Genomic DNA, 13,750 nt, shown 5'->3' with positions numbered 1-13,750 from the left:
TTATTGGTAACTACAGATTACTTTACGAAATGGGTGGAGGCTGAACCCCTTGCAAAGATTCAAGATATTGATATGAAGAATTTCATCTGGAAGAACATACTTACCAAGTTTGGGATCCCAAGAGCCATTATGGTATATAATGGCACCTAGTTTGACAATAAGCTGATCAAGAGCTTCTGTGTAAAGTACAAGATTAAGAAATATTACTCTACTCCTAGCTTTCCCAGAGTAATGGTCAAGCCGAGGCATATAACAAGACCATCCTAGATGGGATCAAGAAGAGGCTGGAAGTTACCAAGGGCAAGTAGGTGAAGGAATTGCCCAATGTTCTATGGGCATATCGAACTACGCCAAAAAGATACACTAGAGAATCTCCTTTTGCCATGGCATATGGCACTAAAGCAGTCATCTCACTTGAGGTCGGCATCCCTAGCATTAGAACCCATGGAGTGGAAAACAGAACAAACGAGGCATTTTTTGCTCGAGATCTTGATCTGATAGAAGAAAGAATGAAGAGAGCAGCAATCAACCTGGGGGCATACCAACAACAGCTTGCTAAGGCCTACAACAAAAAGGTCAATCCAAAGGAGTTTCAGGTTGGGGACCTTGTCCTTAGGAAAGTTATTGGCAATAAGAAAGATACCAGGGAAGACAAGCTTGGCCCAAACTGGAAAGGACCATATCGAATCATCTCAATCGCCAGCAATGGCACATACTGGCTGGAAGATACTAATGGCAAGGAGCTGCCAAGACCTTGGAACACAAGAAATTTGAAGTTTTTCTACCATTAATATTTATTTTTTGAGATTTATGTAAAAAATTTATTAGCCAAAGTATTAATAAAATGCTAGCTCGATTTTGTTTTTATGAAATATTGTTGAAACCTATGCGATAGGACTGTACAGTCTTATGACGATGTTCCCATGGTGAACATGACGAATAACTTAGACTTGCCATGATGGTAGAGTTGAACTAAGTTCGCGATGTTTTGGTATGAAACATGACGAATAACTTAGACTTGCCATATGGTATAGTTGAACTAAGTTTGTGATGCTTCCAAATGAAACATGACGAATAACTTAGACTTTCCATATGGTAGAGTTGAACTAAGTTTGCAATATTTCCAAATGAAACATGACGAATAACTTAGACTTGCCACGATGGTAGAGTTGAACTAAGTTTGTGATGTTTCTAAATAAAACATGACGAATAACTTAGATTTGCAACAATGGTAGAGTTGAACTAAGTTTGCGATGTTTCCAAATGAAACATGACAAATAACTTAGACTTGCCATTATGGTAGAGTTGAACTAAGTTTGATCTGGTCAGATTGCAAGAGACATCAAGGCAGAAAACCTCGGCCATAATTGTCTAAGTCAGGCTGTGGCAACAACAGGAGATGCATCCTTAATGCGAACATAAGTGGTACTTAAGTTCACGTTATGGGGCAAGAAATGGAAATAACTTGTGGAATTTTCTAAAATTTCAAGTTGAAGTTATCCGAGATCATTACTATCCGAGATAAGTCAATCTGAGATGAGAGTACTATACTGAACTCGACGTATAATTATTCAAGACACTCAGCCAAGTTTTTAGACTTAGAAGGATGAAGTCTTGCCAGAAGACAATAAGTACAAGTGAAGAAACAACACTTGTAAAAATTTGATGAAACATTTCTAAGTGTTGTTTGGCCGAGATAAATAGTAATAGTTGTTTTCCGAGATGATTGGTATGTTCAACTCCGAAGTGTGATCATCCAAGATAATTAATCAGTTTTAAATCCGATGTATGGATGAATCTGAGGTCTGGGTATCCGAGGTGAGGAACCAAGTTGCTAGACTTAAAGACAAGAAAATTCCAAGTATGGAAAGAACATGCAAGGCATAAAAACAAAGAAGTAAGCATACATAAAGGAAGCATGCAACACTTATTAGAAGAAAAAATGAGATTGACATTGTAAGAGAAACTTATTCATACACAAAGGCACATCAGCCAAACAAAAGCAGACATTGTTCAAAACCAAGAAAATACAAATACAAAGAAAAACGTTCAATAGAAGGAAAAATTCCTAAGTACTAGGATGCTCCATCTCGGCGATTGGCATTGTTTCAACCTCGAATGGCAGCTGGGCCAACTTTTTAGCCGCGATCTCGACATCGATTTGAAGGAGGGACTGATCTAGACTCTTTTCAGCTAAAGCGACCAGGGAAGAATCCTCGAGAACAGACAGTTCCTTAACGGCTATCATCCAATCGAGATAATAGCCTTTATTATAGGCCAGATTCACTTGCTACTTATACTGGTCCTGAACATCGATTTGCCCCTCTGCGTAGGCCTTCTTGTCGGCAGCCTTTATTTCAGCCTCCTTAGAGTCGAGGGCCTCTTTGAGTCTGGCCTCGGCATCGGTTACTCTGGCCTCAGCGACCTTGGCATCGGCCTTCCTGACTTTGGCAGCAAGCAGCTTCAGCTTTAACCTCAGCTTGGTTCTGAGTAGTTTTTGCAGCCTTAATCTTATTCATCAGACTCCGGTTGCTGGCCTCAGCCTTGTTAAGTGAAGAAAGGAGATTTGCCGCTTCTTACATCTTCTTAACAAGATCCTTCTCCACCATCTCGGTTTTGACAGCATAGGAATGAGTGTGCTGGATGGCCTGCATGAAAGGAAACAAGTTAGCACAATTTCGTTAAGCATAAATGAGAAACATGAAACTGAATGAAAATATGAGAGTTTTTAAGTAATTTACCAAAACCAAATGCTACATCATCATGGCAAAGTTTTCGTACTTATTGAATTCTGTAAACTGGTTCATGTCAGCAGGTAGAAGCATAGTTGTGGCCAGCGCAGCACTAACCTCCAAACTCTCAATAGCGCTATCACTTGCCCTTAGGTCGGTCTCCAACAAGGACCTTGGGCATCCATTTGTCGTTGGGGTGGAAACTATGTCCACCCTCTAGACCCTCTGACCCTCTGACCTTGACCTTTTGGGCGGTGGTGCTTCAAATGACCCGACCTTAACGGGCCTCTTATCAGATCTAATACGTGTAGACACCCCATTTTTGACCGTCCTCAAGACTTGGACGTCATCATTTGAACACTCGATGATCATCCATGCTCGTGTTCGTTTTGAGTTCTCGGAGGTCTCGGCTACGGGCCTTGCCTCAAGATCTCTCAACTTATCTGTTTTGTGCTTGGTCATGGACCAAACATTTGTGGTTTTGCTTCTAAGGGAAGAGGGTGGCTTGTTTGCCATCCCCTCAACCCACCGGCCATGGCATGAGGCCATCGGCCCCTTTTTCGCGCCACTGGCCAAGAGTGTTGGCCGGTCAACACTATATTTGGCCGACCAGCCATTGTGTTGGTCGATCGGCCATTTTTGCTGGCCGAACCCTGTACATCTACTTTATGCAGATATTTTGTGCCAGCTGGCAAAGCTGGCACCCATTATTCACCCCCTCCATACACGTATATGGAGGGATTTGCTCCTTGCTTGGCTTCTCTTGGAAGCCTTAGAATTTGAGCCTCTATAAAGAGGGAGCCCCTCCTCCCTCCTCCAGGGTTCAAAAAAATTGGTTCTTGAGAGGATAGATATAGTGTTGTATCTATTTTACTTAGTTTGGTCTTGTTTTGTGACCTAAAATGAGTTTGGTCTTACTTTTGCACTAGAACACCTAGCATTACACCATCCTTGGGTTGTTGAAGCCTTAGAAGGTTGTTATTAGGGTTCTTGGACTGGTTTTGACCAAAGAAAGGTGCCGGAGCTTTGTTCCTAAAGAAGGTCTACAAGGGTGAGCATCCTTACTTTAGTTACCCCTTTCTTGCTTAGGCTTTTAGCCATTCTTGCTTATTGTTTTAAGCTTTGACTATAACTGATAAAAGTTCTGATTTTGTGTGCTTTAGAAGTTTGTTTAAGGTCACTTTGAGGTTTGGGGTTGTCTCCCCCCTCCAAGGCCTTGTTAGGCCTTATTTTAGGCCATACCTTTTGGCCATTGTTTTGGTCTTTGCATGACCTCTCTACCACTGAAATCCAGAGGATTTTTAGTGGTGGAGAGGTGGTTTTGAGGTCCTAAAAAGGAGAGGGTCATCCCCTCTCCTTGTTGTCTTTAATGCTTGCATAAATGGCTTATGTGGTAGCATGTGTGTTTAGTTTGTTTTAGCTCCATTTCAGTATGTATTAGGCTTTGTTTTTCCATGATACACCTTTGTTTTGAGTTGGTTTAGACATGCCATGTATGCTTCATACACTTGTCCTGTAATCCCATGATTTGGCCTTAACATGCATCATATTGTAACATGTGTTTTTAGCATGATTTTGGCTCAACTCCATGAAGCTTTTAGCCTTGTTGTAGCATGCTTAAGCTCTATTTTTCATTGTTTTGGTTATGCTTACATTGTTTTGTATAGCCACCATGCAATCTAGCTTGTTAGCTTTGAGTGTCCAAGTTGCTAGCATGCTCTATTTGGATCATTTAAGTGATTTGGCATCACTTAGAATATTATTTCAGTCCATATTTCATGTTTGAATACTTGCACTTATCACTCCTTTAATGTCTTAAAGAGTTTGTGTTTTACGCCTTATGAATGTGTCATTGCGTATGTTTCCATGCTTAGACCATTTGGATGCCATCTAAGTATGTTTTTGGCCTTGTCTTGACCTGCATTGGGACTATTTTGAGTCCCTTTGACCCTTTGGGACTTGCCTTGTATGGCCATGGTTTGAGCCCTTTGGTTAGCCTTAGGCCTTGGACCTTCTTGCATGCTTTACTTGCTTTATTTGGTTGATTTGGCATCATTCCTCACATATTTTCAAAGCTTATCATACTTGTCATATGTCTATATTTGTCTCTTCTTCATGTGTCTAAGAGTCGACTCTTTTTATGCCTAAGTGTTGGACCTTTACATGTGCATGTTTGAGTGTGTTTTGTCCATCATTTCTTGGCACTTTGGCCACTGATTTGGGCTTATTTGAGAGCTGCCCATTTTGGTTTAAGACCATCCCCGCATGTTGTTGCATGCTGGCCTTGTATGTTGTCACATACTTGTTGCATATTTGGTAAATTGCATGTTGTAGCATGCTAGTTCAATTGTGCCTCATTCTGTACTTAATCCATGACATGTTGTCGCATGCTTAATTTGTAATACATTTGGCATGCATTCTTTTTTTAGTTACTTAACATGTTGTCACATGTTTGCCTCACATGTTGTTGCATGTTCATCATTGGCATTGTTGTTACATGCTTTGCATGCTTGTTTGTTTAGGTTGTATGCCTATTGCACATTGCTTGCTTACATGCCTAGGTTGCATTGCATTAAGCATGCATCCTTTGCCCCTTGGTCAACTATGATGGAGGTTAGGGCCCCCTTTCGTGTTTATGTGCATTCATTGTACATTAATTTGCACACTCGACTCCTTTGGCCATCATGCATTGAAATGCGTGATTGATGGCCCGAGGGTTGAGAACCATGCTCCTTTAAGTCTCAAACATGCTGAGGATGGTGGTGGTGCACACATTGCTTTGAAAATGCATTGCCATGCTCTGTCTGTCCTCTGCTGCAGCAAAATAGGATTCTGCAGGAAGAGATGGCCGGTCGGCCATCTTCAGTGTTGGCCGGCCATTTATCATTTGTCAATATCCCCACAAATGGTTGATGACCAGTTCCCCATGGCCGGTGGCCTCACCTATTGGTCGGTGACCTCCCACAACCCTCAGGGAGTAGTTCAGAAGTAACTTTGAGACTTGCGTAGTGTTCAAAGGTGCAGAGTAGTGTAAACAGAGGCAGCATGAGTATGGCGATGAATTTCCGAGCGAAGCCGAGCGTGCACGCATTCATCCCTCTTCCCGAGGCCTCTTTACTGCTTTCTTAGCTTAATTAATTCATTTAATTAATTAAGTATTGTGTAATATTTAATTGGCTTGTTAGTTAATTAATTTGTATTATTCTTTCGGTCCCTCCCTCGAGAGGGCGCAATCGTGTAATAAGCGTGCGTGCGTGTGATGCATGTCTTCCAACCTCCACTTCTTTTTCTCTTTTACTTAACCGCTTACAATGGTTAGTTCTAGGGCAAGTTTCAATTAGCATCCTTATGCTATGCATGTTTGCCTCATTCATCTGTATTGCATACGTCGGGCTCGGCGCATCATACTAACTGCATTGTATTTAAATTCCAAGTTGAATACATTTTTCGAATTGTCGCATCTCATATGCCATTTTAGATTAGCCGAGCCTATTCTAGTTGCATTTTGCCTGCGATGTATTAGCCATCTTAACATGGACTTAGATCATACATTTGATTATTAACATGTTCTTTGTTTTGGCTCGGAGTACACTGTGAGTGTTTATGCTTTAGCATCTTGCATGTATGTGAGTGCTAACATGAAAGCATGCTTACCATGAGGCTAATTGCTTATGTGATATAACTGCCTAAATGTCTGTGGGTGAAGGTTGGATTGCATGAATTAGAATAATTCATCGAAATCCATGATTTAACCTACTTACGAGTAGCAAACTTCAAACCGTTTTTCAAATAACAAATATGCGATGCTTTGTTCCAAATTAGGCGACCTAGTCTATACTTGTGTGTTATGCACATCACATAGTAAGATTAGCTAATTAACCGGAATAAGAACACATATGTTTTCAAAACTCGATATCATGCTTCGTACAGGTCGATCTTCGGATCGGGCGAGCGGGGGTGCTCATAGCTGACCTTTCCCAATCGTACCTAAGTTCCCAAGCCGAGGCAACTTTGGTGATGACAGACACGTGGCCTTGGGCAACGAGTCAGGGTTTCCTAAATTCTCCCAAAATAAATATTTAGGTGCCGACTCTGTATCTCGCAAAGCAGTCCATGTTTGGCACTTCTTTCTTAAAAATCAGTTTTCCAAAACGATTTGTCGGATTTGGACTCTTTGGTGATTTATTGATCTCGCATAGCACTTTGCAGGATTAGATTCAGAACTGTGACAAATGAGTCCGAACTGTGGTAGCATAAAGCCAGAGGGCGTGTCCATAGTTTCTGGCGACTCGGTTGGGGAGTTAGAGAACTTGACTCGAACCCATGATATCTTGTTTTGACTACACTTATGTGTTTCTTTGCATTGCATTTGCATTTGCATTGGTGCACCTAGGACACCGTGTTTGCCATCTACTATTTCCGAACGATTTGCCGGAGGCTCGCTTTGAGAAGAGTGCCATAAGGCTGACTGGTTACGGGCTCTGCCACGATGGGAACACAAACCCCGGTTTTTACCAGGGCACCCTTTTTTGACCATTCGACCTAGTGCATATTCGAAATCCGTAGTGACCATTCCAAACTGGGACAGGTTGCTTACCCAATTATAGGTTGTTTGAAACCGCTGTGTGCGTAATGAAACCCTAGTTTTTGATGAAACTAGGACAGGAAAACCCTACCCCAACATAGGGGTGTATTGGCTCTCATTTGCTTGTTATGTGCTTTTTTTTTGGAGTTGTATCTCTACAGGGGAATGCATATATCAGTCTGTAAGTCTGGGTATCAGGCCTACGGGCATCAGTATCAGTGTTTTAAGAATCAGTTATATCTGCAGGTATCAGATTCAAGATTTGGGGCAGTAATCTTGGGGAACAGTGATCAGTAGTAGAGTACAATTATTCATGCTATACCTATGTCAGTTCTGATGAAATTGGGCTGAAATGCTGCCTGTTTTCTCTTTCAGTTCAGAGGCTTTCAGTTCAGAGGTTTAGTTCAGAATAGCCAGTGTTCTCCTTCGCTAAGGCAAGGTAGACTTTTGATCTGTTAGTCACCAGTCCCATCACCTCCATTCAGTTCAGCAGACTTACGATGACACAAAATTCAGAGGAGATTGTGGTTATGGCAGCCGCGTTAAACCAAGGAATCATCTTGCAGGGCGAGACCGACGTCGAAGTACCACACCCACCTAGGTCACCCGTTGCGCATCCGATTTGGGAACCCCAATTCTTCCAAGCTCATGAACCCACCACTTTTGAGTTAATGGGAATGATCGGTGATCTTCAAAGATCTGTGGCTGACCTAGCCTACGGAATGTCAGCTCCGCCACCAACCACATCACATGCCGGGAACTTCATGCCAGAGGAGCCTCCGCTATTGGGGCGAATTGTAATTGAGCTCAGCCAACCTGAAGCTGTCTCAAACTCCGACAATGACATGTCAACAACAACAAGGCTCCATTCTGATCAAGCAACCCAAACGATCCACCAAGCTGAGGCTAGTGGAAAGGACAAGATGAAGGAAGACACCGATCCCTATGAACAACTTCTGAGGGTTGTTGAGGCGTTGAAAGCTGCGAGACTAAATAAACAGCAGGTGCTCACTGTTGCTGTAAAAACTATGGATGATACTTTCCCCACTCGGACCGAGAACAGTTCAAGCCAAAGGAAAAATCGAGATAGGAACCGTCGTACCAGAACCGTTCCTCTCAACCCTAATCCTGCACTTGGAAAAGATCCGAGAGCCAAGGCAGCACCTGCCGATCCTTTTGCCAGTACATCCAGCAAAGGTCCACAGACTTCGAAGTATCTACCCTGAGGACGCAGGGTCTTTCATGCCCTCTACATGCCTTTATCCAAGGCTCTTTGAATCCTCACTGAAAAAGGTCATCTCAAACCTCTTGAGCCTCGGCCTCTCCCGAGTAATCTCTCTCTCTCTCACATGATGCTACACAGTACTATGCGTACCATCAACAGGCTGGTCACACCACCGACAATTGCTTTCATCTTCGCCATGAAGTGCAAGACTTGATTGATGATGAGGTCATCCCCCCACCTAGCTCAGCAAAGTCTGTCACCACTGAGTTTGTGGACTTCGAAGATAATACAAGTATGTGATAAGGGATTAGCCCACCTGCGAGCGGTGCTCAGTATACTCCAGATGTGGCATATGGCACGCACTATTTTGAGCATTGCAAATGCTAGTTTTTGTACTTTCTGGCTTGGGTATTGGGTCAGTCTTGTTGTTTTGTACAGATTCAGTCTTTTCTTACTGAGTCAGTCAGGTTTGTCTTGTTTTATCGAGTCAGTCCTGTTTTGTTAGAGTTAGGTGATTTCGGGGGTGTTACCTTGGACATCACTTATTTGTTTTGGTATTTGTCTTTTATACTCTTTTGAGTCTGTTTCTACCATGTGGCCAGTTGCGACCAGGAAATCTGAATGAAACAGCTGTGGCTATCATGTTTCTGTGCTTATTGCTACTTTGAGCCTGTTGTGCTAGCAAGTTTAAAGTGAAACGACAGTGCTTTTTACCTGCTCTTCTGTGCCTTGAAATCATTGCATTGACTTAAGTTTTTCAAAACTTTTTGAACATTGTGATAAAAAAATGAAGATGAATGAGATTATATTTGTTAACGTGAGTACTGAGAAGGATCCTAGCTTGATCCAGATTGGTTCTACATTGTCTTCAACGCGAGCGATTGGTCGCTTCTTAAAAAAAATTCAAAAAATGTTTTGCACAGTCCTGCGAAGACCTGTATGGAATCGTTCTTGAGATTGTGCAGCTTAGGATCGCTCTCAACCTCGAGACTCGACCCCCTTACTTTCAAACAATTGAACTTGCATTCAGAATGTTCAACTGTCAACTACAATGTAAAGCTTGTATGGCCAAATCAGAAGCACCCATCGAACAAGGGGCAAAAGACATCAGATAATGCACTCAAAGAGTCCAAGATGAAGATAGGCAAGAATGCCAAATCCCAGAATGGAGGAAAGAAGAAAGTACAGCTGGAGAACAACCGAGTTCCTATCCACAACACTAAGGGCAAATTCTGCCCCCATTGGATGGACTCCGGCATCATCAGCAAACAACAGCCACTCTCCTGGATTCAGATTACTTCAAGATCTCAAAACCATTTGACATGGACAAAGCTACACTTTTACCCTTCAGAGGCTTGCTGGGCTGAAAACCCAAAAAGATGACCTAGGCAAAAGTTAGAGCAAGAAAAGAAGAAATGAAAAAAAAAAAAACAAACAACAACCAAAAAAAGAGAAGAATTGAAAAAAAAAATGAAAGAAGAACAAAGCTCGCAAGGTTGAAAACCCGGAAAGGGCGGCTTTGGCAAAAGTTAGAGCGTAAAATGAGAGGTTAATACCCAAGTGTACCTTAACCCGAACTACGTAAGGCTTGATTCTCATATTTGGGATACGTAGGCAACTTCATTCTGAAGTCCAGCCACAAACACTTCCAAATCGAGTATGTCCATATAATGGTTTTGATCATCTTTGCCTTCTCTGTATTCGGGAGTTCGGTCGTGATCGTCGCTCTCAAGACTGATTACAATGCGCTGCGGTGCCATTCAGACAAGGGGCAACTTTCCGTTGCCGATGCGCTGTGGTGCTATTCAAACAAGGGAGAGCTTTCCGTTGCCATGCAACTCTCCTCAAACAAGGGGCAATTTTCCTTCGAATCTGAGGTTGTGCACCTCGAGAGTAGGTTCTGTGCTTGTTCAACAGTGGCCATCTGCAAAAACAGTTTTTGAGAATTTTTACTGAGGTTGACTAATTCTCTCAAAAATTATTCCATTTTTCCAAAACTAGACCATTGGACCTAAAAAGGAAAATTTTCAATACTCACAACCTAACTTGCATGATTTTAAATCAGAAAGTTGAACAAGCATGTTAATTTGACTCTTATATTAATCAAAATTGTTTTAGTAGAAAAACCAAAACAAAAAATGGTCAAAATGATGAACTAGGGGCACATTTAAGTCAGGTGTTCTGTCTTCTCCCCCATTGTCAACTTACTTGCTGGAAAGGGCACTATATTCGCCAGAAAAGGCACGACTGAGGTTAACAATAAAGGGTTGAAAGCTCTTGTACCCTCCAAGCAGCGAGGTATCAAGCCAGGTGCGAAGCACGAATTGGGATAGACCGAGACATTTCACTCCCTCATCCGGGGCATCGACTAAACGCCACCAGAAGAAATAGCCGCGAGCTGATAGTGTTGGGGCATGAACCCACAACTTCTTGTCTATCCATCAACCACCCAGGGGAGGGATGAAAAATGAGAGATTAAAGAATAGAGAGATGTGCGATGAGAGAAAAAATGAGCAAAGGGCTTCTTCAGAAAAAAAAAAAAAAAAAAAAAAAAAAAAAAAAAAAAACAGCGCCTGACGGCCGAGTGATGTGAGAATCACAAATGAGAAAGGGTGGGAAACAATACCCAGAGAAACAGGCTCCCTGTGCACGTCTGAGTGTCGTGTCTTTTGTTCTATCTCGATTCTTATTTTGAGTCATTTCAAGTGTTACTCGATGTGTTTAGGTTGTTACCCTTTGTTTTTTCAGTTGAGTCGTTTTTGCTGTGTTTAGTCGTAGGCTCAATACCTGGTCAAAAACTCATTCCTTATTTCAAAATAAGTTGTTCTGTGCTCAGAGTGTTGTGCCATTCTTCACATTTGTGCAAAACATAATTTGTTCTTTCATAAAACCGCAGGGTTTAACCCAAGTCATGTGAGAAGAGTAGAACCAGGATCTATCTGAAGCTATAGGTTCCAGACTGCAATGTAAAAGAAAAAAGGAACGATTCGGAGCATCTGAGTTTGTTTCGACTTCTGCAAATGCTGTCTTTACATCCTGTGTGTTCAAAATGAATAAAATGTTGTGTTATAGGCTGTGAGTTCAGAATGAGCAATGTTCAGAATGGGCTGTGTGTTCAGAATAAACAATGTCCTGCATGAGCCGTATGTTAAAAATAAACAGAGTACTGTGTTATGAGCTATGTGTTCAAAATGAGCAGTCTATGCGTCGAACATGTTGGGAACTTGTGATTAGTTCCACTTCCAGTACTTTCCGGTGTTGATTTTGCGAAGTCACACTTGTGTTACTTCAAGTTGCTTATAGAGTTGTTACTAATTTACTTATCGAGTTGTTGCTCATTTGTCTATCGGCTTGTTGCTCATTTGATTACCAAGTTGTCGCAATTTTATCTATTGAGTTGTTGCTCTTTGCTTATCGAGTTGTAAACTTGTCAAGGTCTTATTATTGCTTATTAAGTTAATTTGTTTTATTTGTTACATTGGTCTACCTGTCCTGGTAATACATGCATGTTCAATTTCCATTCGATTACATTGTTATGTAATATGATACGATGCGATACGATGCGGCGTACAAATGTAACACTTTTTCAGCAAAAAGCTTGTTTCATTCCATCATCTTTTCAAATACATAGTTTCGAAGAAAGTAAAACCTGCCTTAGGCGGTACAATGTGTTCAATCTACAAAAAAAAAAAAAAAAAAAAAAAAAAAAAAAAAAAAAAAAAACAAAGAGAAGAGAAAAACAACGAAATGTCTGAACAGAGCAAAGAAGAAAAAGGCAGCAGAAAGTCTGGATCAAAATCAGTCATCTCAAGTACGGGGGTCGGTCCTGGTCCTTTTCCTGGACGAGGGTCCAAGATCACCACCGCCATCTCCAAAATCAGAATCTGAGCTATCTCCGGCCTCGCCCTGCGACGACGACGCCTCCTCATCTAACTCATCGTCATCTGGAGTGGGCTCTCGGGAACTGCTCTCAGCATGAGTGTGCCTATGTCTGCCCTGACTATGGATAGTCATCCTACGTCTAACTCCCCCTCTTCCCCGAGCAGGAACAGATGGTCTAGCTGGCGCACCTCCTGCGGCCGAAATCTGAAATGGGGCCTGAAAAGGACAAAGGGCAAATGCATCAGTTATGCTACACAAAGCAGGGTATGAATGCCGAATACAGTGTGTGAGTACAGTGTATGAATACTGTGAGCAGTATATCAGTACAGAATGCAATGCGTGAGCACAATGTATGAATGCCGTGTTGAACGCTGTGAATAGTATGTGGATTACAGAGTATCAGTACCGTGAGTGCTATGTATCAAATGTCGTGTTGATAGTGTGACACATCAGATTATGTATGAAGCAGATTAGGCAGAGTTTGAAACTGCAGTTGAAAGAACTTACTGGGATATTGTAGATAGTCAACAAATCGATGCACCGATGCAACATCCCTACCGCTGAGGCTGACAGCTCCAAGGACTGCCGAGTGTACTCTACGGAAGCCTGCAAAAGCGTTGAAGTCATTAATAATGCTGCGAGATATCAAACGAATTGAAATGACTATACAGAATGTAAAGTTTAGTAGTGCATACTGGGGTCGAACCATAGACTCTGACAAGCTCATAATCAGCCGGAGGAGGAGCGAAAGGAATCTGATAAGTCTCTCCACCCCGCCCTCGGCATGTGATCGTCGTGGGCAACTATGGCCATCCAGCTCCCTGCCCTCTCCGAGACCCACTCCTGCCTCGGGCCGGAGGTGCCCTCGGTGCCCCTGCTCTTGCTGCTGGCGCTGCTGGTCTCTCTCTCTTAACTCGGTGAGCGCCAGTCAAAGGCCGCATAATATAGGTCTGGACGTACTCCGCGTAGTTGCCCTCATCTCTGAAGCCCTCGGAATCCCAGCCGATGGTGTAATCCATTATCTCCTCAAAAGTATACCTCTCGGTATGCCTCATATGGGTAGGAGACAGCCTCAGGACTACCTGTTCCGGTAAGCCGAGGGCTTGCCGCAAGAAGCACTCACCCAAGTACCAAGCGCGGCAGACTGGGCCCTCTAGCAGAACTCTGAATCGGGCAATCTCTCGAGCACCGGCATACCGATCCCGGACTGCATCAGGCAATGGAGCCCAAGGCTGCCAGGTGATCTGTAAATAAAACACAGTTTGTTACCTACTGATATTGAAAGAACAATGTAAAGCGAAGCTTAAATAAACTGTAATGTTTGAC

The 13,750-nt window shown here is 42.5% G+C and overlaps 1 protein-coding gene across 1 annotated transcript; it reads left to right on the top strand.

Moving 5' to 3' along the window:
• Positions 1-383: 383 nt before the first annotated feature.
• LOC145799577 (uncharacterized) lies at positions 384-2,952 on the top strand. Its single transcript, XM_082889172.1, has 2 exons — positions 384-735; positions 2,816-2,952. Exons 1-2 carry the CDS (start codon positions 384-386, stop codon positions 2,950-2,952), a joined length of 489 nt encoding a protein of 162 aa, XP_082745298.1.
• Positions 2,953-13,750: the final 10,798 nt, after the last annotated feature.

Source organism: Camellia sinensis, chromosome 9 (assembly GCF_055761805.1).
Source record: "Camellia sinensis isolate YWXY chromosome 9, ASM5576180v1, whole genome shotgun sequence".
NCBI classification, from domain to species: domain Eukaryota; kingdom Viridiplantae; phylum Streptophyta; class Magnoliopsida; order Ericales; family Theaceae; genus Camellia; species Camellia sinensis.
Note: the sequence above shows the minus strand (reverse complement) of the source record. Positions and strands in the feature narration are given on the sequence as shown.